Source organism: Strongylocentrotus purpuratus, unplaced genomic scaffold, assembly GCF_000002235.5.
Source record: "Strongylocentrotus purpuratus isolate Spur 01 unplaced genomic scaffold, Spur_5.0 spur5_scaffold_10, whole genome shotgun sequence".
NCBI classification, from domain to species: Eukaryota; Metazoa; Echinodermata; class Echinoidea; order Camarodonta; family Strongylocentrotidae; genus Strongylocentrotus; species Strongylocentrotus purpuratus.
The window spans coordinates 12,510,399-12,536,777 of NW_022145595.1; the positions used below are offsets into that span (position 1 = coordinate 12,510,399).

General features: G+C 36.9%; 1 protein-coding gene and 1 long non-coding RNA gene across 5 annotated transcripts in view; one reads left to right on the forward strand and one right to left on the reverse strand.

Annotated features, from left to right (window-relative positions):
• Nucleotides 1-26,379, reverse strand: part of LOC586629 (PH and SEC7 domain-containing protein 1) — a 76,951-nt gene that overhangs the window by 40,343 nt on the left and 10,229 nt on the right. For 3 of the 4 annotated variants that reach the window (XM_030979532.1, XM_030979533.1, XM_030979531.1), the window contains exons 3-5: nucleotides 17,189-17,242; nucleotides 6,160-7,480; nucleotides 4,191-4,443 (exon numbers count right to left, since the gene is read on the reverse strand). In XM_030979532.1, coding sequence (XP_030835392.1) covers nucleotides 4,191-4,443; nucleotides 6,160-7,480; nucleotides 17,189-17,242 — 1,628 coding nt within the window. Of the gene's footprint in view, nucleotides 1-4,190; nucleotides 4,444-6,159; nucleotides 7,481-17,188; nucleotides 17,243-23,929; nucleotides 24,319-26,379 lie in introns of those variants that run through there. The other variant, XM_030979534.1, reaches the window with a different exon arrangement.
• On the forward strand, nucleotides 2,461-3,473 carry LOC115921678. The gene is made up of 2 exons (XR_004063034.1): nucleotides 2,461-2,682; nucleotides 3,423-3,473. It is a non-coding gene; the product is annotated as an uncharacterized LOC115921678 (long non-coding RNA).

A 26,379-nucleotide genomic window follows, 5' to 3' on the forward strand; every position in this document is an offset into this window, starting at 1 on the left:
CTTCAACGGGGTGTTGGGTGGAGGTAAGTCTTTGTGTTTCCTGAAAAGCCCACATTTTCTGAACATTTTGATATCAAATACTCATTTTGGCCAAATATGGAGTTACATGTACGTCTTTGTGTCACTGAACCCTCCACGTAATGTTTTCCTTCAAACTGAAGAACTTGAAACTGCCTGGATGCCAGGCTTATTCTTGGAAAATGAGTAGCAGTTGTGTACACATCACTGCTTGTCACCTTATACTTTGCATAAATGCTGCATGTGTGAACCTTGTCAAGTCCCATAAAACTCAAAAAAATTGGAAGAATATGAATTCAATTTGTTGTCAATAATTGATTTTTTGAATTGTGTCCATGAATTACGTATTGTTATGCTTAAATTCAACTTTGTAGTACAATCTCACAAAACAAAGCACTGTAAAGTTCCCTGTGTACTGACTCAATTTCGGAAGAACCTTTGGATGTGAGCTAACTTCATACATCGATCATGCTCATGCTCTAAATATTCTTTTCTGCCACAAAATAATCCCTTTTCTTCCATGGCTAGTAAGCAAATAATTACCGTTGGTGAAGGTGATGGGACAAACTATCACTTCCGAGGGTATCTGGATATACATTCTGATCGACGAGGAAGTGATAGTTTGCCATCGCCTGAAACCAAAAGGTGATTATTTGCTTTATATTCCACATCTGAAACAATTTAACTACAGAAAGAAAAGGACGTGTGTGTATCTACATAAAAGACACCTAGGCCCAAATTCACACCCCCGAAAAAGGTTTAAGTTTAACCCAACCCCTTGTGTGTACGGTGCGCGCATGTGTTTGTTTTAATTGCGCTCATTGGTAATGCACGTTTATTTACGCCGGTTTTAGTGCGCTTTTGGATAATCTTCAGTGAAAGTGCGTTGCACTGTGTATATAGTAGTACTATCTACACAGTGTAATGAACTTTTCTTCTCCCATCAATGATGGGCGAACTATCTTATATCACGTGATTTACTTTTGACCAATCGTAGAGCAAGATTCTTAGTATGTGGAATATAAATATTTTAGAAGAAACGAAGCTCTTGTAAAATACACTACCCATTCCAACCAGAATGACTATTTAAATGCAATCTACTTTTCACCACTCTCACGATCTAGTTTTCTTACAACCTAACCATATACCTTAATTTAAAGTAAACTAGGCAAAACATTATGTCCTCTTTTAAGAAAAATACATGAAGGTGAGATTTAGATTGCCGACACCTGAGCCTTTTAATATTTGGATGAACAACAAAATAGCAGGAGAAAGGAAGTAACAAGCTATTTTTCCATGAAAAATCCTTGCTTTTGTGTTCATCTTCACGCTCCTGCAGTGGTCAGTCATTAACTGAAGGTTCGAGAACTTCAAGTTAATGGGGAGGATGCGAGAAGAGACACACTACAAATGCTACTCACACCTTGAGGGTATCTGGACATCAAAGATGACACTACACAAACAAGGGTACAAGGGACTAGGGTTTATATTTATGTGATAGTTATGATTTTTCAGGGAGTACTACAGGTATATTATCGTCTAAGGCAAAGATGGTGCCACAGTTAAAGGGATCCGGTAACTTTGTCTCAGATTCTGAAACAAAATCCTGGATTTAGCTTGTGCTGCAATTATAAACCTTAGGTCAGTCAGGAACCCCATGACTTTTACAAGCCGATCGCCTGTCATATTATCAAGATATTTATGATTGGAATTACAAATTTTGAAAACCGTTTGCCAAACGGTTTTCATTACACTACAGTCTTTTGGGGAAAACGAGTATGGTAAAACCGGTCACTCAAAGATTTTTACTTTTTTGAAGCACTTCATGATCATTTTGAAGTGCAATTTGTTGGGGCTTCAATATTACACCATATCATGTAGGGCCAGGCATCTCAGATTTGTAAAACTGGAAACAAATTGTTAAAACAATGCCATTAATGGGAAGGATGCGAGAAGAGACTGGAGTAGCATTTGCAAGGTTTAATGTATATTTACAAATCATCCATTGCAAACAAGAATTTTTGTTGAAGGGAGGTCTTATTATCATCTGTCACAATACAAAATATGATTTTCATAATCATTTTCATTTTGCCTTTTGGTTTAAGCCTTTAGTCAGGAGCTATTTCAAACTTAGGGTAAAATAGGACAAAAAATTCAATTGAATACCAGATTTAGTTCAAGTGTTTCATCTTAGCCTAAAACTGAGTAAAATACTCATATTTCTGACATAAGTATCAAATTGAATATCAGCCCAGGAGAAAAGATAGTTGAAACCATGAAAATAGTTCGTTTCAAAGATGTTTTTTATATCCTTGACACAGTAAGAGCCCTTGAGACAAGTACTTCTCTTCCGTAGTGTTTTTGAAGTTGATTCATAGATGCCTCTTGAACCTCTCACAAAAATCATGACTTTCTGTTTCACTGCTCTTTATCAAGTCTGTTTCAGCGAAACATGAAAGTTATTTGTTTTTTCCAAGATTTTTGCAAGATACCGTATTGACCCTGACCTACTTCTAGGGTCAAGTAAGTGTATACGTTGCAGAGCACATTTTTCCACGGATGTGGTCTGACATATCATTTCAGATGCTTATTTAGAGGCCAGAATTCCAGGTTTAGGAAAATGGCAACGGTATTTCAGAGTCGCTAGCAATTTCCGCAAAACAAGTGAGTAAAGCTTGGATAAGATATTATAAAGTGTATGATAATGAATTGGTGGAAATTAATGATTATTTGGTGTCACATTCGAGTACGAAGATGTGTTAGTAATGTGCATGTTAATGTGTATAGAAGTGTGCAGCGTAATGTGTACGTTTACATTGAAAGTATGTGCGGTATTTAGTTAGTGTTTAATTCACATTTATAAAGAGGGATTTTGTGCTTTTTAAATCACCGACTTATAATGACATTAGTCAGAGGTTGATTTAAGGTTGTTTTAGTTGACAAATTATAAATATTGGTATTGACATATGAAATAAGTGTCGGATAAATCAGAGTTATGAAAGAAAAAGACTGAATTACAGTCAGGTTTTTGGGAATTTATTATGAAAGTTCAATGAGTCTAAATAAGAAAGACAAGTTTGACATACTTTGAGTAAGATGGGATTTATTTATTAAGCATATATTTAAAGGTAGTCTTGACTAGGAATTTATCTAGGCTGGGGACCTTGGTTACTCGGGTTTTAATGAAAGCAGTATTTCTGTCAAGATATGTTATTTTGACATAGAGATTAATGGGGGTTTAGGCCTTTTAGAGAGTTTTTGGATATAGAGTCAAGACTTTTAATGAATGCTATTTAAGGCTTTTGATTATACATTACCGGATAAATGCATACTGATTTAGTTCAGTACATTTTATGTGATATAGACATGTATACTGAGGATGCTTATTTTTATTCTACTTTCAGGTTGAATAAAATAGCTCAACTGGCATATCGTTGAGTTCATATACAACCAAGCGGAAACCTAGACCTGTCTTCATTTTTTGAGCGTACCAAAGTCCATTGGCAAGACCAAGGCATTAATTATCAACTGCCACTCTCCATCTAGGTGTAGTAAATGGGTACCTGGTAGGAATTTATTCTTTTCAAATGCTTTTAGTAGCTTATTGCAAGTGGGCTATTAAAGCCAAGGTAATAATACTAATTTTTGAGGTGCCTTGAGCATCCCCTGAGATGGATACGTTGCAAAATAAATTTGGGCAGATGCCTACGAGTAACATTTTTTTTTGTTTTAACGCCATGGTTTACCACTTCATATCCGATCAAGCCCTTAGTGTAGAACTGATGATAAGGCTAAAGGGATTGGGTATCTTTGTCTCAGATTCTAAACAAAATCCTGGATTTAGCTCATGCTGAAATTATTAATTGTGAACCTTTAGGTCAGTCAGGAACCCCATGACTTATACAAGCCGATCGCCTGTCTGATTATCAAGATATTTATGATTGGAAATCAAAATTTCAACAGTTTTTATAACACTACAGTCTATTGGGGAAAATGAGTATGGTAAAACCGGTCACTCAAAGATTTTTACCTTTTTGAGGCGCTTCATGATCATTTTGAAGCGCAATTTTTTTAGGGCTTCAATATTACACCACATCACAGACACTGATAACACGTAGGGCCGTGCATCTCAGATTGAACATTGTTAAACGATGCCTTTAAAGATGACTTACCTGCCCATGTAGGTCGGTGTTAAGCAGCATGACGGCACATATAAGGGTATGAGCCGCATCAGAGGACTCCACAACTCCTGGATTACAGTCAAAGTAACGATGAGAGAAATGCGCCAGCACCCTCTCTCTCTCCTGCGATTCTCCGATGACCGTGACGCACCTCAGGAACTCCCTCAGCGCCTCGTCCAGCCTGTCCCCCGTGAAGTCAAAGTAGCTCAGGTACTCCCTTGCCACGAGTTTGCAGAATTCATTCCTAAAATGGATAGATTTTCAAGGATTGGATGTCTAAATCAGCACTCGGCATTTCATCTATGAAATGAATGAAGTGTAACAACAACTTGTATACATCTTAGGGTGCGTTTATTGACCAATTTCTTGCCTAGAATCAGGTTTCTCAAACGTTTTTCAGTCAAATTTTAAAGGTGATAAACGCAAAGCCTTTTTCAAACATCTTTAGATATGGGCATATTGTAATGAAAAAGGTGCATTTTGAATGTGACATACAGCCAGAATCACGTTTCTGAGATATGATAAACGCAAAGCTGTTTTGAACCCAACATACAAATCGGACCTTCCCAGGTTAATATCCGGTTCGGAGGCTAGCGCGCGCCATGTGATGTGTCATGTTGTTGTACAAGCATGTGTGTGTAGTTGACCTTCAAGAAACTGTTTGCTTCCTGGGTCAAACGACGCAAAGCAGCTGCGCAGAGACAAGGCCTTTATTTTGAATCGTAAAGAGACGATAAACGCGACATCCCGCAAATCACGTTCGTATAGTGGGGTTCGATATGTACATGTACATACATGTATCTAGTGGCAAGACATGATAAATGCACCCTTATACATCTTAAAGCTATTTCCAAAGCTGTTGCATTTTTGCAGAAGTTACAAATATAGCTCCTCTTCAAAATGCAGCGATTTGTATATAGGAAAAATGTAGGCCTATGTGAGAAAACTGAATAGGAGAGAGGTACATGTACCGTAATTAACGGTGTATAAGCCGCACCCCTCTTTTTTGCCCTGAAAAAAAAAAAAAAAAAAAAAACTCTGTCGGCAGCAAGCCAGGTCCATGTTAAAAACCCCATGCGGGAAGGCCTTTTCATTTAACTGCAAGGTGCAGCTGAATGTGTAAGATCATTAATGGAAATTAAAAAACAGTAGTGGACCTAGGATAGAACCTTGTGGTACGCCATGTAATGTAATTATTATTATAAACTACATATTGAGATCTATCAGAAAGATTATTTTCAAAACAAGATGACAGACAAATTTGAGTGTTGTTCTAGTTTACGAGTGGTGAGTCAAAACACTGATTACTGAGCTGGGAGACATTGGCAGGCATAGCGCCAGGTGGAGGGGCATAAATTGAAACTTCAATTTTTTTTGTTTTTTTTGTGTGTACCGTGTATAAGACGCACCCCCGACTTCGAATTTTTCGGCGGCAAAAAAGTGTGGTTAATTACGGTACTACAGTATTTGATCTTGTTTTGAGAGGTGATGATACATAAGGTCATACAGAACGTCCTAGAAAAAATGGAGTAGAGGAAAGTCTAAACATGAGGCTCAAAGACTAGGACCTGCCCTCAGATATTAAAAACAGCCAAGAAGTTTGTTAAATGACAATCTTTCCAAACAAACATGAAATAATGATAATAATAATATTTAATTTTTATATAGCGCTTAATGCAAATGTCTCTAAGCGCTTTACAAATATACTATTACCCCGGTCATTGGATTCAGTGCTTGCCCGCACACATTGTGTGCACAATCTCCACTCCCTGGGGAGCATTCCAGCCAGGCGTTACTTGAGGCTCACAAGCTGTTTGACCAACAATGACGGCCGCATCCTACCGGGTACCCATTTGACACCTGGGTGGAGAGTAGCAAGTGCAGGTTAATATCTGGCCAATGTCCTACTGCACGAATACAAAATACATTATTCATACAATCCATGTTCGCCTTTACTTACCTCTTACTTAAATGAATGGATACATCTTCTCTCTTAAAACCATCAAGTTCATAGAGTCTCTTTGCCAGTCTTTTGGCTGATGGCAAATCCAAGTTCTTGGGGTTTTCATGGAGAGCACTCTCCAAGGTGTTCATGTCCGGGAACTCGTAATCATCACTACCTGAACTTGAAGTTGATTCCCTGTCCCTTGGTGTTAAACTCGGCAAATCCACAGACCCAATATTTCCACCGTTACCAAGCATTGTCTGACCTGCTGTAGGTGCAGCCATCGCTGCTGAGAGTTCACACTTCCCTTTCAAGCCTCCGTTTTCTATCCTAGGTTCTAAGTCAGAAGGGTTCGTCTGAATTCCTATTGCATTTGTGGAGAGTTTCGGCCTTGAGGATTCCATTGGTTGCTGGACACTCTTTACTTGTACCTCCGAGGGTGTGTTCCTACCCAGACTAACGGTCGTTGCAGTGGTCTTCACTTTCACGATGGGAGACGACGTTACAAAGGCACTGTCAACCGGGGACGACATGGTGTCGTTGTTGTAGGACACATTGGTCCCATTTTCTATTCGAGTCCGTACATCTTGACTGTGGCTGAATGTTGTCGGTAGCTGGTGACTGGTGATCCGCACCAGCTCAGCTGTAGAATGTCCATTGTTCATCGTGGTATCAGTTTCTGCACTGCTCACAGTAAGGTCAGTCTCCCGGACTACTTCCGGGTCGGCAAGGACAGTGTTGGACTGTACACAGCCATCTAAAACATCTTTCCTTCCTTCCTCTACAGTATCTAGACGTTTCGCTGGTGAAAGACCTCCCTCTTTGAGTGAATCCTCACGGTGTATCAGAGCGGTCGTTGTGAGTATCTGACCAACAAACTCTTCAGTTGCATCTGCATCTGAATTACAGGAATGTGAGTTTACCAAGCTATCTGTAGGTTGAGAGGCATCTAAGCCGTTGCTCTTGGGAGTCACTAAATGGTCTTTGATCTCTCCTACACCATTCTCCCTTAACTCATTATCAAAGCCTGTCCTGTTAGGAAGGACTGGTGACTGAAGACCCCGGAGTTCTTCTGTCTCTCCGTTCGATGCTCCTGCGCAACGTAACCTCTCACTTAAATCAGGTGAAGAGTCACTCTCTCCTACACCTGCCTCCAACCCATTCAAATCACCAGATGTGCACACCACGCGGTCACTGTTGACTTTTGTAAAGTCCCGCTTTTCAATTTTTGGCTTTGGACTGATGATTGACGTTGTTTTGAATGCACGGTGCTGGGAACTCGGAGACTTGTCCAGTGGTGCCAGGAACTTCAGAACGCGGTCTCTTGTTGCAAGATCTGTATTAGATGGGATAAAAAGCAAAATATTATAGACATTTTGTCATCAAATACTGACAAGTTTGGGTTTGACAAAGTCAGAAAAATCCTCAAATGTTTGTATCTGAATATAAATGTAAATATCACTTCATGAATCATATAATGTACCGGCCTAATGAGTTTATAAAATGTGACATTTTCTACATTAAATATATATTTCATGTGGTTGTAAAACTGTGTGACCAGCACAACTGCTTCTGATTCTGTACAAGGAAATTACTTGATGTGTAAACTGACGTAGTCAATACATACCCAGTGCCATCATTTATGTTACTGTCTGTAGTACTTGATGACTTCAATAGAAAAATAACTGTAACCTCATTCTCCATTGCATTTTACAAATCAACCAACTGCTGTCAATCAAATTAATGCAGGTACATATTTAACCGCACAGAATCCTAGTGAATGAATTACCCATAACAGTACAAATATAATATGATGACATCATCTGATTGGAGTGAGAAGGGCACTTGCTCTATGTAAAAGTACTTGATTAACATCCTTCTGGCTCCAACAGACATGTACAAAATTAAATCTTTCTTCTCAGCAACAGCCAGCACATGACATAGATTGCGTACATCAGTACATGTACAATATGTACAAGGTAATTCTCCAGGTGCCCCCTTTACAAAAAAAAGAACTGTCCAGGTAACTTCTAATTGCTACTTCATCATGAATAATGCATGCCATATAAAGCCGACAAGGCAAAAGAGAGTAACAAAACCTTATCGAGTAAAGAAAGGCCACACAAAAAAAAGTACATGTCCTGAATATGTCACACCAATGTTAGTCAGATTTGGAGTATGTGTCCCAGTTCTTGAGAACACTCACGGCTGGAGGGAAGAAAATGTTTGCTTTCACAGAACTCCAAATTGGCATGATCTACATCTGTAGGCTAAGGGTCCGTTCACACATGACATGTTAAAACCATTGGGGTTTTTTTAATGTCAAATGTGAAATGCTTCACATTTCTGTATCTTAAAGGTAAAGACCAGTTTTGGAAACATCCCCCCCCCCTCTCAAAAAATGAAATGGAAGCTCTTATTAATACCAATCATGTGAAAGAATATGTTTTGAATAATATGTGATGATACAAATTTGGCCGAGAAACTGCCTACTAATTGATATATTTGGAAAATTATTATATCTATTTGGACCTGATAGATATAACGCACGTGTTGCGTAGTCCTGTATACATCTTTCTGTGTACAGTGCTTGTACCTTTACCAAGACTGGGCCATTTTTTATCATTTTGATGATTCCAGAACCTTGCAGTACACACCAATACTTATATGCTAGAGGATCAACCTTTTCTGATTGATTCCACAACGTTCCTTTCACAATGCAATCGCATGACCATAACTGGTCTTTATCTTTAAACATAGCGCTCAGTTGATTCTTGCAAGTCCTTTGTTGTGCGTGGTTTCATTCCCTTACACGTTTTAAAAAACGCAGCAGCTTTTTGCGGCAGTTTTACCACGCCATATCTGAACAAGCCTTTTATATATACTCAAGAGTGGAATCCACAGAAAGAGTTCATATGCTATCCAATTCAAGTACTCTGCTAAGAGCACAATTCTTGTTTTCTTTGAAATTTGATCCTCCTTGTTTATTTTCCACACTCTCCTCCCCCAATAGGCCTGTCCTCACTATCTCGAGATTGCCAAATATCCAGCTATTTGAACTATCCTGATCGCAAACTATCCAGCTAATTTGCGCTTCATCAGACCGATGTAGCAATTAGCGAGATATTTGGTCAGGATTGTCATCCCAATATCCCACTATTTGGCATAATATCCAGCTATTTGTCCGGTGCGTCTTCACCAGACCAAAGACTCACACTATGTGCCAACGCTGAGCAAAATATCTCGAGCTAATTTCTCAAGGTCAAGTTTCAAGTTTCGAGGTCGAATCTCGAGCTGATGAAGACGCGATTTGTAACTTCAGGATTATTTCCCAAATCAGAAATAGCGGGCTATTTGGCTATCTCGAGATGATGAAGACGCGCCTATTGTTTCTTGTTCCTCTTGTTTATTCTTGCTCTACTTTCTCCTTCTTCTCCTGCCACTTATTTTGCTTATCTAAGTTTTCTTTTTCTTCTTCTCTTTTCTTCTTTCTCTCTGTCAATCCTCATCAGGAATAATTTAAAGTCCAAATGTTCATTGCGTTTAGACAAGTTGTCAACTTTTGAATATTTTAAATAAAATCTTTCCTACTGAATGTATGCACGGACAGAATTGTGATGTTTTACATGTACATGTACGTGTAGCCCTTTTCCAATGTGATAGTCTATTATATGTTAAAGGTAATACAAAGTTTTGGGAAATTTGAAAAATGGGTGGATAGTGATTCTTTACAATTTTGATATATTTGGATGCCCCTGTGGATGTATTATAAGCACCAGAAAATTTAGCCCCTAAAACACTTCTGCTTAAAAGAAAATTTGAATTAAAAAATTTACCGGTGCTCCCGGTAAATTTTGATAAATTTCAAATAGCGCCTCCGGCCAAACAATGGTAGCTGCGACCATGAAAATCTCAGAATATGCAGTTGTGATATATAATTTCCAAACGGGAATAGCCAATCGGTCGATTCTAGTCAAGAAACATTATTTTATAGCTAAATTGATATCTTGACCTTGAGAGGGAGCTATACAACATGAACAGCTTTACAATTTCATCATTTTAGACTCGAGTACTGAGTATTGTAGGATCACATATGCTTCCATTATGTTAATTTGAACCAAATTCATGACCCCATACCAAAACTTTGTATTACCTTTAAGATCTTGATTGATCTAATTCACATAAAAGAAATGCCTTTTATTAGAAGTACAGACTGTTTCCATGTTACACATAAAATCAAACTGTAGATACGCCGATTGAATCATGTAAAAAGAACTGACAACTGTGATGCATATGAGCAAAAGATTCAATTACCGGGCAATCGGTGTTTAAACAAATGACAGTAAAAGTAAATAACGGATTTGATTAGAATCTAATTACTTATAAAATTAAATTAAATTTATGAACAATGAACTTGCTCAAGACCAAAATCCATGTCCAAATTATTACACGAGACGTACTGCAGCTTGTGTCCACACTATTCCAATAGCAGTTCACAGTTCACAGTATTTCTACATGTACATGCATGGTCTTTGAAATTAATCACTTTTTTATCCTTGAAAATTGGCACCAATAATTCTCATTTTTCACTCCCAAGTACCAGTTAAAACATATAAAAATGTATATGAAATGAAGCAATGTGAATGATAATCACTAAATTCAACATACGGTAATAATTGCCAGTTTGTACAACAAAAAGTTATTAAAAATTTAGCACCGCATTGCCAATACGAGACTGTAATGGCACAAATAATTCTTATTTTCCACTCCTAAGTAATTCAAAAATATAAAAATGTATATAGCTGTATACATGTGAAATCAACCAATGTTGCCAATTTGTACAACAAAAAGTGATTATGAATATAGCACCGCATTGCCAATTAGAGACTGTCATGGTTACATGTACGTACATGTACAATGATATCGTTCATATATCCATGAACAGCACAATGAATGTACTGAATTAAAACAAATTCTGTGATATGCTCGTTCTGCTTGTGTAAATGCGTTATTCCAAGAATTCTGGATCAAAATATTAACAAAAGAAAAGGTCACTAAAAAGGAGACACGTTCTGAACCGCTATGGGTTGAACATTGGAATATCATTTGACACGTACTTACCCCTATCTAATACATGATTACATGGATCCTACACGTACTTCAAAACAGACATGAAAACCATACGAAAGGATTAGGGTCCTACACTCTATGAAATGGGAATAAATCGACGAGCTAGTAAGATCATTTTTAAACACTGCATGAAGCTCTAGTAGCTCACGTGGCAATAGTCTATACCCCTACTCGTCCTCTCTCAGTGAGTAACTCGTGATTTTACGGATGCATCATTGAATATCCTGTGGCAAATTTCTGGCTATTGAGGAAATATTCCCCCCCCCCCCCCCTCCTCCTATCTCCTCTGAAGGCTGAAGGCCTGTCTTCATCAGCTCGAGATTGCCAAACAGCCCGCTATTTCTAATTTGGGAAATAAGCCTGAAGTTACAAATCGCAGCTTCATCAGCTCGAGACTCGACCTCAAAACTTGAAACTCGAGCTCAAGAAATTAGCTCGAGATATTTTGCTAAGCGTTTGCGCATACAGGTAGTGCGAGTCTTCGGGCTGGTGAAAACGTATACATGCACTGGACAAATAGCAGGATATTTTGCAAACTAGCCAAAGATATCTTGGGATGATTTCCCAAGCAAAGAGCCAGCTATTTACGCCTTCACCAAATAGCCCCCTACAGTATTTCACGATCAGGCTAATATCCAGGATCAGAAGTAGCGGGCTATTTGGCAATCTCGAGCAGATGAAGACATACCTACTGAGTGTATAAATACCGAGGGGTGAACGAATAGAAAGGCTTGGGATAGATGACTAAACCAGAGTGCCTGATATAAACCTCGTTCTGTACGTGTCCTCAAATTCTAACCTTAATACAGACATGGAAGGTGACATACTTCAATCATTAGGATGTACATTAAAGGGAAACTGGAAGCACAAATACATCTGTGACCCTAAATCTCTCCGAAGTAAACAGATTTTTTACATCGGCCTTCATGTTTACATGTGAATTGTAGGTAAACATTACAAACATGTATCCCTGTGTACACACGCAACAATTCATTGTATAACTATCCCGAAACAGTATAGTTATACAATGAAATTGTGTGTGTGTACGCTTTAATACCAACGATACGTTGTATAATAAACGTGGGTCTGCATGGGCATCGTTTCGAACTAGAACTCGATAAAGAAGCACGGAATGTGTTGTGTGTGGACGTAACTAGTATAACTGGTCGAACTAGAACGGTATAACTGGGCAGGGCTTAACGTGACCGCACGCGGAAGAAGAACTGACCTCTCATTTCCGCTTCCGTTTCATGACCACAGTAGCAAACTGCGCAGCAACATGTACATGTATAGGACGTTTCGCTGTAGAGTTTCGGGATTACTTTCTTGTGTGTGTGGACGCCTTGGAATTTATACGATGATTCTTTATACGACGTTTCTTGTGTGTGGACGCCCTGGAATTTATACAATGATTCTTTATACGACGTTCTTTATAGAGTTTCGGGATAAAAAAAATTGTGTGGAGACACGCTATATGACTTTGTGTACTATTAAGGCCTTTAAATTGAAAAAAAATACACTGAATTCTATTGAATTAAGAATCTTCTGATAACTCACATGTTTTAAAGTTCATGTGCCCCTCCTACAATAATTTCATGGCATATAAATGTCATCTTGGTGCGCATATTTTAAATGGATAAAATACTGTAATCGTACAAATTCATGAATTGTAATCAGGTTCACATACAATGTAATATGTGCATATGCATGTACATATGTTCTATCCACAAAAATCAGTATATTTACAAAATTTTCATCCAGCATAGCAAGTAGATTACAATTTATTTAAAGATAAACTTTAGTACTGGTAATGCGATTGCATTGTGAAAGAAAAGGTGTGGAAAGGATCAGAAACAGTTGATCATGTAGCATGTAAGTATTGGTGTGCACTGCAAGGTTCTGGAGTCATCAAAATCATAATAAATTTGACCGAGTCTTCGTAAAGTAACAAGCACTGCACACAGAAAGCTATATATGGGACAACACACATGGTGTCGGGGCTAGTACTACCTTGACTTCCTTGTCTTTCTATGCTCATTACTCAGCCAGTATACATTTTCTTCCAAAATCGTTTGGCACATGTAATTTATTTGAAATCTTGAACATTCATTGTAAGTTTTGTTTGATTCTGTGAGAATTAATTTTCTTTTTTTTACCAGAACTGGAGTTTATCTATAAAGTGTGAGTGATGATGTGTACACTACAGAGGAAGGACATGGATGGGTATGCTCAATGAGGGGTAGCCCGAATTGGAGTGACATGTTAGAAAGGTCATCAAATTCATATCAACCCCATTAAAACTAGTGACCAGCTAGAAGGTACAGCTGTACGTGTAAAATTAACACTGCATCGTCAACCGTGTCCATACATCTACCGAGTACTGTACAGCCTTTCCAAAGAGTCTTTGTCCAATTTATGGTTATGAAATAAGAATTATATTCAATACATCTACTGATAATACTCATAATAATAATAGTCACATTGGTATAGCGAATAAGCATCTAAGCACTTTACAATGTAATTATTATTACTCTAGTCATTGGATTCCACTGATATTCCAAACATAACAGTGCACATGCTCCACTACCTGGGGAATATTCCGCCACGCAGTCACTATTGTAAAAGTGCACAAGTACCGAAATCAAATAAAACAATATACATCTGCAACTTAACAACATGTATTACAAATTCAGACCATTTTTTTCTTAATTACAGAGATACAGGCTAGCCCCCGTTTGCAGCTTTTTTACCCCCAAATCAAGCTCTGTATTAAATGTTGATCTAGACATTGTTATTTTGTGAATGTTGCATTTTTGATTTATCGTTCTATAAATGTCAAATTGTAATGATAAAAAAAAACATGAATAAGAAACGGATTGAATGAGATTTCAATTACTTGAAAATTTAAAGGGTACACATTATGAGACATCTTTTATGTATTTTTAAGTCTACATGTATACAGGACTTTGCATCAATGTTTAATATCAAAATTAATTACTGGTAGCAAGATGAAATGACATAGGTAATGCAGTTTAATTGTGATTAATTAATGCAATTAGCAGCTGTTTTTTCACTGCACATTAAATTCTAATATCCTTGCTGGAGGCAGTCTGCCTGTAATTGAAGGAATATCATTTGACACCCCTCAGCAAATTTCCAAATCAACCTATTCAGAAATATTTCATTCAGTTCTATTAAATAAATCCCCCCCCCCCAAAAAAAATACATTTAAAATATTTCATTTGGAAAATTAGAGCTACAAAACCGAGCTAAACATATAAACAAATCTGATTGTGCCATACTTTTTGCATACAATTCACTTTGTGTTCATGACAACAATGAGAAAAATACTTCAAGTCATAAAACACGAATAACAAAACAAATTGCACAACATTCTGAGATGTGACATTAACAAAAGGGTCATAATCATGCTGCTCGAGTCTGACAGATGAAAAAATATGTTATTGATTTATTTCCCGATCAGACTGACGAAGGATGCTTGTAGTTTTGCCAGAGGGGAAGTGCGATAATGAACTTGATTCCAAATGACAGGTTCGACATACACTCTAGTCTAGAGAGCATTCCTATTATACAGTGCGTCCCAGAAAAAACAAGACCGAGAATTATCAATGTTTTATCATAACTTAAACACAATTATAATTGATAAATGACACATATTTGGAAAGCTTAGATCCTCCTCTTTCATTTGATGCAACCCATATGATTCATATCTCACGCATGAGTGATTAAAAGCAATTTGAAAAGAGGAAACCAAAAAGTCATTTGGCAGGCGATATCTGAATTTCAAGGAGAAAATTACATTTCTAGAAAGTTCAATTTCTTCTCTTTCATATGACACCTCAATCAGGTAAAATGAGCCAGGAATAACAAAGTTCTGTTTGTTTAAAGTAATGTGCGCATTTCCATGAATTGATCAAACGAGTTTGTTTTCACTGGCTGCCTGCAATAGCAACTAACAGAGTTGACAAAATACTTAACTCCGTTTCGTTGAAGATCAGCCATGCATCAGGTCTTTCGTCTTCCTTGTGCATCATATGAGTTGCATCAAATGAAAGAGGAGACTCTAAGCTTTCCAAATATATTAATCATAATTGTGATAAGTTATGATAAAACATCGATAGTTCTCGCTTTCGTTTTTTCTGGGACGCACTGTATAGAAGTTTATGGAATAAGAGAATGATATACAAGGGGGCTGATGACCGAGGGGTGATATGCCCCTAATAAGCCCCCCTGTAAATGAAAAAAGGGCCCCCTCACAAAGAATGCTGTCAACAAGTTTGTAATGCAATATCTCTCAACTGGTCATGTCCAGTTTAGCTGGGGGAAAAATGGACCTTAACAACAACAAAATCATCTTTTTTTATACCCTGTCACACAGTGAAAAAAATACACTGGGGCTCGGGGCAAATTAACCCCCGAAATGCCCAAAAGAGCCCCCGAAAGTCATAACAGAGCCCCCCAAAATTTGCAAAACAAATTAAAGAGTGTTATTTTCATGCAAGCAAGCTTGAAAAGTAGCCCCCAAAATTGTTAAAGTATTTTTTTCCCTGCTGTCACATACGTCTCATAGAAATACAGGTGGAGTAGAGAGTTGAAACACGATAGTTCACACTTCATAATGATAACATGAGTTTCAAGTCTGATAAATTTGAAGCTCTTCTTTCCATGTCTTGCAAACACTCTTATGAAATTGGAAACTCTTTTAAATTTGCTTAGATAAAAGCAATCATCTTTACGTGTAGTTATGAAAATGAATGTACAAAGAATAAATTTTGCTTTCATTTAGAATTCATGTCGTGTAAAGTTCTGGTATTGCAATATTCAATTCCCGGTGTTGTCAAGACTCACATGAATGATGATCATCACCATGTAAACCTCATACATGTAATTGATTGCAATATAGTACATGTATGCTCACGTACGCTATAGTGATTCATCAATACTACATGTACATGTACATGTATTTAGCATCAGCAATTTTGGTAATCCCTGGGGGGGGGGGGTACTCACATATTGCTATTGCTAGCACTGGCTATTCATTAACCCCCCCCCCAAAAAAAAAAAAAAAAAAAAAAAAAAATGGTGGTGATTTACGGTGCCATATTTGAACAATGTGAACAAGCCTTAAACGTCAAGACAGTTTTGGAAACGCCCCCCTCTAAAAAAATGAAATGGAAGCTCTTATTACCAATCATGTGAAAGAATATGTTTTGACTGATACGTGATCATACAAATTTTGCTGAGAAACCACCTACTAATTGATATATTTGGCAATTATCTATTTGGACCTTATAGATATAACTTCCCAAATACATGTACATCTTTCTGTGTTCAGTGCTTGTAACTTTACCAAGACTGGGCCAAATTTCTTATCATTTTGATGATTCCAGAACCTTGCAGTACACACCAATACTTTAATATATATGCTAGATGATCAACCTTTTCTGATAGTTCCACAACGCTTCTTTTACAATGTAATGGCATGACCATAACTGGTGTTTATCTTTAAAACCAAATGAATGCACATTAGGGCTGCGACGAGTAGTCAAATGCTCGAGTACCCGCACTGTTGACAACTACTCAAGTACGATTTCTCGTATTTGGATATTCGGCCGAAAAAAAGAAAGAAAAAAAAGAAAAAATTAAAAAAAAAAATTAATTAAAAAAAAAAAAAAAATTAAATAAAAAAAAACATAGTGTCCGAATATTCAAGTATTCGCTTGTAAGCCTGGGAGTGTACTCGGGTACCTCATTACACGGTTGTGCACCGCCTTAATGCACATTGCTCACAAATCTAATTGAGTTCTGTCTTGATGAATGAACCATGTCTGAATGGAAATCCCAATCAATTAAACTTGATAAGACTAGAAGGATTAACGATCGTCATACAAACCTTCTCTCACTTTCAGTATCAGATCATCCGGTGATTTCATCAACGCTGTAACCACTGAAAGATACAGAGGGGAAAAGATAGAGAGAATGAATTAATTGATGGCTGACTACTACAATCCATTGTGAGTCATGACTGTGATCCCCTATTTAAAGGCATTGAAATCAATTCTACTTTTGCAGTACAATATATTTTTTCTTCATTGATGCTTTGTTTATCTGATATTAAATCAATATTACTACTCAGTGTAAGAAACTGATGGAAACACTCTGCGTGGCAATTTTGAGAAAAAAAATACATGAAAGAATTAAATGGAAGTACTAATATACACAAGAATTGTATTACTACCAGTATAAGGAAATTAATATAAAATAAGCCTGAAAATATCACAATGTCAAAAGAGTAAAACTCCATATCTTATATCCTAACAGTATAACACATGAGACAAAAAAGCAGAGGAAAATATACACGGGGGCTCGGGGCAAATTAGCCCCCGAAATGCCCAAAAGAGCCCCCAAAATGTTTAAAGTATTTTTTTCCCTGCAAAAAAGAAAGTTTATCCACTGACCGTATAAAAAATAAAAACAGAGTGTATGGACATATGTACATGTAGGTATAAAATAAATGTAACAGATAGTTGGCAATGACAAAATATTGCCAATCTGCATGACACATGTTTTTGCAGAGTAAAAGCAAACTTCTCTTTACATTTCCGATGGCAAATCCCAAAACCCTGACCCACAATAATGATAATAATAACCATCACCATCATCATCATCATCATCATAATAATATAGCCCTTGTGAACATAATTAAGTAATATTTTAACACAGATTATACCTTCAATTTCATGCATTCAATGAGTATACGGTAAAAGCTTTTAAACAGTTATCCTAGCTATATTTTCAAAAGCCAAATGTTGAGTTTTCACTAGTCGTCATTGCATATGAAAAAAATATCCAATTCATATAATCAATACAGGTTTCTGTTCTATTTCAAGAGGGAAATAGAATATTATTCTAGACTGTAGTGAAAAGATACAGTACAGTCATACATGTAGTCTAGTCACTGTCCACTACATAATCAATGGAAGTTCCTGTTTCTGTTTTAATAAGGAAAACAATATTATATTTGACTTAATTATATTGCAAAAGCACACATGTACAGTACATACAGTACATGTACAATATTCCAATAAACATGGGAGTTGTATTGGCTACCTACATTGTATTTAGCCATTCTAGTTACTTAACAAGTCAAGTATAATGGATTCAACTGTCATTTCCTTTATTGCAAGTGAAAAATCTTGGTACACATGAACTAATGATACTAAATTCCATCATAAATTTAAAAGAAAGAAAAAAAAAGAAGAAGAAATTAAATCCAACTTATAGAATGATAATCTTCTCTTGATGTGCATAGTTTGTGTAGGCATACACTGATACATGTAGAATTTACAAATACTAAGCATTGCATACTTTACATGCCCGATCTCACCTTGAAATTCTGAGTCAGTCCCATACAATGAATACAATGCTGGAACGCAAGCACATAAATGTACATCACCTTGCCAACAAGTTGAATTAAATCCAATTGAATAGATATCCAGAGCAAAATATGTATTCGTCTCCTCAATGATCATTTACTACATGTCTTTGAGAGGGAGCATGTGCGATTAGTAATAGCAGGAATGCTATAGTTGACAAGAGTGACATTTGTTTTACTCAGAAAAGAACTAAAAATATGCAGTAGTGAGTCAGACACAGCCGGAGCGGTCACACCCCTTCTCCGATACGCAGCGTTTCAGGCCTGGCCCAACTGTGTCAAAATCAATTTGATAATTACCGAAGGTCTCGTATTACATCACGCTAATTCCTGAAAACAATCAGCGGGTGTCAAATTATGGGAAAAACAGGCCAGACACACACATTGTGTGTTTATTTATGCTACATTGTATGCATTCATTGCATTGTGAGCACTTTCTATTCGTTACTACCCCCCCCCCCCCCCCTCCCCCACCCTCCACCATGTGTACAAGGTGATTGAATAGATTATATATCTTTCCAATTCAACATAACTGAAATATGCATTTCTGCAGGTATGAGAAAAATAAAGCAAATAAACACACAAATCAAAACAAAACCGATTAAAAAAGACAATACGACATTGGTGGGTAATTGATTTTTAAAAACTTCAATTCCAGAATGGATAAGTCCTTCAAATAAATAATCACTGTGGTTTACAGATCTATGATTAAAATTGTGAGGTTGAACCATATCGCTACAGTCCATGAGACCGAAAGCTCACAAGACCTGGGCTGCCGGTCTTGTTGACCGTTGGTCTACTACTGTGCATGTACATTAAGGCTGTGCAGGGTAGTCGAATGCTCGAGTACCCGCACGGTTGACAACTACTCGGGTACGATTTCTCGTACCCGAATATTCGGCCGCTAAAAAAAAATTTTTTTTTTTTTTTTTTTTTTTTTAAAATGTCCAGGCCGACGCTTACCCGTGCCTGGGTGAGCGGCGGCCGCTGGCATGGTGCCGTCGGTAAAAATGTTTCCCAACTCAAGCACTGTCAAACTCACCACTCAGAAACTGGGACCAAATGTCTGGATTTCTGCTTGGACTTGGAGGAAAATGGATTATTCTGCCATCTTTGGTTTTTAAAACAGCATTGTTCACTGTTATTATTATTATTAAATCGGCGCCTTCAACTGCAACTCAAAGTAAAATTGCATGCGTTTTCGGCGACAGAACTGGGATACTGCTCCAGTGGTATGTATGGTGGTGGCGAAAAAGAAAAAAAATCCAAAAAAAAAAAAAAATCAAAAAAACAAAAATCAAAAAAATTCAAAAAAAATAAAAAAAAAAAAAAAAAAAACATGGCGTCCGAATACTCGAGTATTCGCTTGTAAGCATGGGAGTGTACTCGGGTACCTCATTACACTGTTGTGCACAGCCTTAATGTACATGTGGGCTAGCGGTCTACTGGGATGTCCCTATTATATTTTTATAGTATTTTTCGTCAAAATCACAATTAAGACATACCTCAGGCAAGTCCAGATCTGGTATTAGGTCATATACATTGTATATTAACATCCATTTACAGAAAATATCAATTGAGGGAAATAGAATCTGTTTGAAGTTTGAAAGTCTGATTGTTACCACATATCTTAAAACAATACCCATAGTTACAACACATTTCAGATGATGTACAGTACTGTAATATTTTCTACCTGAGTACCGGTATAGCAAATACACATTGTTTTAATTTCCATCAATTATCAATAAATACAAACTTTGTAGAACTAGTACATGAACATGTACTTCAGAATTTCAGGGCCATAGGCAAGTGTACACAGAAACTTTTATTACCTCAGCATCAGGATTCCAATTTATTAATTTAGTTACTACACATTTCAGATATAATAAATGTACTGTACAGTGATATTTTCTACCTGAGTATATATCTACCGGTAATGCACATTGTTTTAATTTCCATCAGTTATCACTAAATACAACAAATCTGTATGTACTTCAGACTTTCAGGCAAGTGTACAAAAGAAACTTTACTTACAATTCATTACCTCAGCATCAGGATTCAAATTTAAATGCAAACATCATGTAACTCCATAAAACAGATACCTGTATAATTTGTAACAGTTTAATTTGCACCAGGAACTATACTTACCATACATTCACTTCTCAAACAGGATGAAATTTCAAACAGAAATTCATATAACTTCCTATGCAATAAGTGACAGACAGAGTTTCAGTATTGTTTGGCTGGAGAGGATGTACACGCTTAGTGCAAAAGTTAATTGGACCAGACCCTTAATCAGTATAGACTGTAGATTACACATGCAAACATACAGGGCTCTAGCTGCGATGGACCGTGATGACATGACATTTGAAAATCCTTGTAATGATTGAAGTAAGAGATAAGCAGATGGTTCAAAACATCCTTTCTATTTCAACTTCGTGTTTAGTCTTGACTTACAGAGTGATTTGTGCTTTAATACGTGTCAATGAGTAGTCCAGATTCTGTCTCTTTTTAAATTTTTTTTAAATTCTTCAATCATCTTTGTCCTCCCATTAAAGGTACTATGTCCCTTTTGCAGCCAACCTCAAATGCTGTAGAACTTTGCGGGAATTATGAATATGTCATGTATGTCCTATCTGTGAAATTTAAACGTTAGCAGTGTCCTCATATTCAAATTATGCAAGGAAACCCGTTTACTTGCTAGACTTCACTGTCAGACACTATTGAGTGACTGACTGGCTTTTTTTTCTTCTTTGGTAATAACATACATGAAAAGAGTTGTAAAGGGTACATGAGCATTTGTCTACATCAATAACCCACTTCTTGTGATGGCCAAGATTAAACTGATTGAATCTTTGCGCAGCATAAAACGTATGATCCTTCGGTACAATTGTCTGAAAATCAAGACTATTACTTTTGGGCTCTATAGCCCTAAAGTCGATTTGACATCTATTAGTCGTTATTTTCCCACTTGAAGACATTTTCAAGCCCCACCTTTTTTAGGAAAGTTCTAAATTAGTATTATCTTTCAAATGCAGTTGGAATTTAACTTTTTCATTTTTTTGGCCTGCAAATGGGACATAGTACCTTTAAAGGGGATGTAGTTTGGCCAATACTGATTAACGCCATCTATGTCTTCTTTTGGACAACTGCACGTAAAGGAATGGACTTGATTTACAGTAATCAGCGACTTTAATCTATACATTGTCAGCGTTTTCGAAACAGACCAAAAAAAAAAGTTCTCCTCACGCTTCGGTTTTGTGTATGTCACGTAGTCCGTAGTCGTATTATACCCAAGTCAGACCACAGGAAAAACATGTAGTCTCGTCATGCTACAGTCCCTTTAAATACACACATCCCACACAGATCGCACGACCCCAAAAAATACACCAGTTGAAGAATGAAAGGCAAGAACTGTCTCCGTTTAATAGCGTTGAGGGTGTGTCATTTTCTCAAGTGATGGGGCATGCGACACGGACAGTCCAGGTAGTGGTAGAGCATGACCTAAACAGAGTCTGCAGAATGTAGACTACCTCCTCTCATTCTCAAAACTAGTACACATCCTGACTTGGTTACAGTGTAATTACTCATTTTTATTGAAGAACCAATACAAAAATATAAAAATGCTTATTAGACTGTCTTGGAAGGTTTTATAGCACTGGGAAAAAAAAAATGATGATCCTTTTCTTTCTCTCTACATGTATGTGTTTTGTAATTAAGCTGCAGTCTTTTAATTCTACAACCGTCATAGAGTCATTTTCATGATTTGAGTTGCCTCAAATGAAAGAGGAGTATCTAAGCTTTACAAATATGTGTCACTTAATAATTATAATTGTGATTAAGTTAAATGATAAAACATTGATAATTCTCGTTTTCGATTTTTCTGGGGCGCACTGTATAATGGCTTTCTGAATCTTGTTTTCCTTTTTGTAAAAAAGCCCAAAAGATATCAAAGCTGCGTACCATTAGAAGGGTTGCATTCTCTTTAATGCATGAACATCTGTTTGGATACAAGCATGTGCATGGATATGCAGTATTGAGCATAGTGATTAAATCTAAGCTTCTATTTCCTGAATAAGAATCCATGGAAAGGAATTAAGAATCTTCAGAGTTACAAGATCAAATGACTTCAAGTTCATGCCCAAGACCACTGCAACATACACCAAGGAGTGAATACAAACTACAAAGCCCCTCTCAGCTTTCAGTATGAATATTTTTAATCTTTCAACATTACACCCAACCCCCTCCCCATAAAAAACAAAAAAGAATCGGGCATATATACTTAGATTACCAATCTCTGTAAAATTTACTGGGCTAATTCCCAAATATTCCACTACAAATGGAAGGGGGAAAAAAAATAATTAAAAAAAAAACAAAAAAACTTTAACATTCTAGTCCAAGGAACGGAGTGTTTCCCCCTGAACCTGAGCGGGAGGGGCACGCTTTACAACAGAGAGGGGAGGGGCACGCTATACAACAGAGAGGGGAGGGGCACGCTATACAACAGAGGGGAGGGGCATGCTATACAACACAATGCGGCGACAATCATTTTTGCATTATTGTCTGCTCAGCGCGGAACTCGAATCCAAGGCTAGCGCATGACGAAAGTCATGAGAGCAAGACGACGACAATCCAATTTCGCCACACCGCCTCCTTAGGTAGTTAGAAACAAGCAAACAACTTACATTTCAAGATAAAGACCATGCAGTTATGGTCATGCGATCGCATTGTGAAAGAAACCTTGTGGAATCAATCAGAAAAGGTTGATCATCTAGCATAAGTATTGTGTGTACTGCAAGGTTCTGGAATCATCAAAATGATAAGAAATTTGGTCCAGTCTTTTTTTCTTTTTTTTTCTCATGTTTATTCGCCTGTACTTGTACTGGGAACTGGTGGGGGAAAAAAACATACATTTGGCCCAGTCTTGGTAAAGTTACAAGCACTGCACACAGAAAGATGTATATGTGACTATGCGACACGTGCGTCATACAGTATCTATCAGGTCCAAATAGATATAATATTTTACCAAATATATTAATAAATAGGCTGTTTCTCAGCAAAATTTGTATCATTACGTATAATTAGTCAAGACATATTCTTTCACATGATTGGTAGTAAGAGCTTGCATTTCATTTTTTGAGAGGGGGCGTTTCCAAAATTGGTCTTTACCTTTAACCCATTAGAAACTAGAGATTTTACCTTTAACTTGAATCCAATCAGAGCAGAGTCTCTTCTCACAACAAGGACACAAAAAACTGACAATATCCTGACATAGTGTAGGCTAGGTACCGGTACTTGACTACCCTGGAAATACATGTAGGCCAATGCATCCAATACTGCACTTGTAATGTTCAGACAGATACATATAACTACCAACCACTCCAACCTGTGTTTTGGTATTTACTGAAACTTTTTTCACTGTTGCCCAACTTTTGAAGGATTACTTTGGTTCTCCACACAAACGTAATCCTCTGTCTGAAACCCAGTGGACAAAAGGTTGGGATATCCTCTTTCAAATGGCTGAGAAAGCAATGGAATTAATGCTTCCAAGCATCACTGCTTTTGTGCTGGACTGTTGAAAACATAAAATCACAGCAAAAAACTTATCTTCTCTCCCTTCGAGTCCCCAATAACAGTGTGGCCTCTACCCATGCCATTGTAATCTGTCATAAACATCACATAAATCGAATAAATCCATAATTACATATTGCATGCAATAAGCTTAATACATATTATTAACCCAATTTCCTTTTTGGACAGTCTGCACTACATTCAGTTGGACTAGTCATAGCCTATTCCGTTTCCAAGGAAACCAAATATTCAAATCTGTTGCTTGAAAAAAAAAATCAAACTTTAAAGGGCAAGTCCACCTTGATATTAAGTTTTTTTTAAACAAAAGCAGAAAAACAAGAGAAGTAAATTAGTGAAAGTTTGAGAAGCATCCGATTTCCGGTAAAAATAGAATAGTTAAGAATTGTTTGAGTTGTCATCAGTGAAAAACAAATTGGAAGGGGACCTTGCTAGATATGTCACAGAGTTGCCAATTTGTGTTTGATAGATTATAACTTTAAACAAACCATAACTTCATTATTTTTCATCAGTTCTCCTCAAACTATCACTCGCCTGTTTCTTCCATTTTTCGGCTACTATTAAAACCAACTTAATATCAGGGTTGATCCTCATTAAATAGACAGACAGCTCCTCTATTAAATAGAAAGCAGAAAATCACAGGTGAAAGTTTTGATGTGATTGGACAAAAAATAAGAAACTTATGAATTTTCGATGTGATTGGACAAAAAATAAGAAACTTATGAATTTTTGATGGTTGTAATCACTAAACGCATGAGCACTTTGAATTGACTTATTCAATTGGCAATGTCACTCTGACGTACATGTAGTGTCGGCCAACTTTTCCTTCTGTTTCAACATACAAAATTACTACAATGTCAATTTTTTTCTTCAAGATGTATAATTCAGGAGGGTCTTTTATTTTTAAAGGGAGTGTGCATGTACCATCTACGTCTTCTTTTTTTTTACAAATGCACATAAACGAATGGACTTGATTAACGGTAGTCAGCGACTTAATCTCTACACGGTCAGTGTTCACGAAACAGACTGAAGTTCTCCTCACGCTTTGGTTTCGCGTATGTTGCACGCACATGATTGATGCGGTCCCGTCGTACGTAGTCGTATCATACCCGATTGGCCCAGAGTCAGGCAAAAGGAAAGACATGTAGTCTCGTCAGGCTACACTCCCTATAAGATGCCATGAAATTATTTTCAGTATGATTTCACAATAAAGTATCCAATTGATACCCTGCTAATTGGTGAAAAATCAGAACAAATGAAGAAAAAAAAAATCAGAAAACAGTGCAATTAAACCAGGAACATAACATGTTCCCTGATTATACACTCAGGTTTAATTTAGTATATGAATATTTACACTACTAAAGAGTTGAAAGCTAAATTATATGCAGGACAAATAACAAAGTCCAACCCTGGGAATTCGACCCTGGGGGAAGAAAATCCTTCAAAACTTGTGACAATCAATCCGCTTTCCTTGCACATTATTTTTTTTTATTATTTCCATTCGCACGTATCATATCTCCCATTCACCCTCACACCAGCTGTCCCCTTTGAAAAATAAATAATCTCAACTTTCACACTCCCCATTCCACAGCACTGTCAAAGGGTTCATTCACACCTGTACTTGTACCGATCTCTGACATTTACAGCTTTGTGTGAACACTTCATATCTATTCTAGAAGCAGATTATAAATCGCCAAAATATTTAAAAGCCTGAATACATTTGAAGATGAACAGGGTCAAAAGAAAGGGTACAATAGTAGATGTAGATCTGCTTTCATTTCATGATCTGCTCTAATTTCAACCAGATTGTGTATTAAAATTCATTTAATACAGAGTAATTTTAATAATATCATTAAATTTTTGTTGGATATGAATGGCATTTTTATGTCTAATTTACGATACAAAAATATCCTATAAAGTATAAAGCAAGTGAAGTTTTGAACAATATTTATTTTCAGGGTACAGATAGTTTGAAGAAAATGTAATGTGTATAAGTTCCTGCTGAAAAAGATTTAAAGAGTGACACATTTTGCGTTATGAGAACATAATGTGAAAGTTCC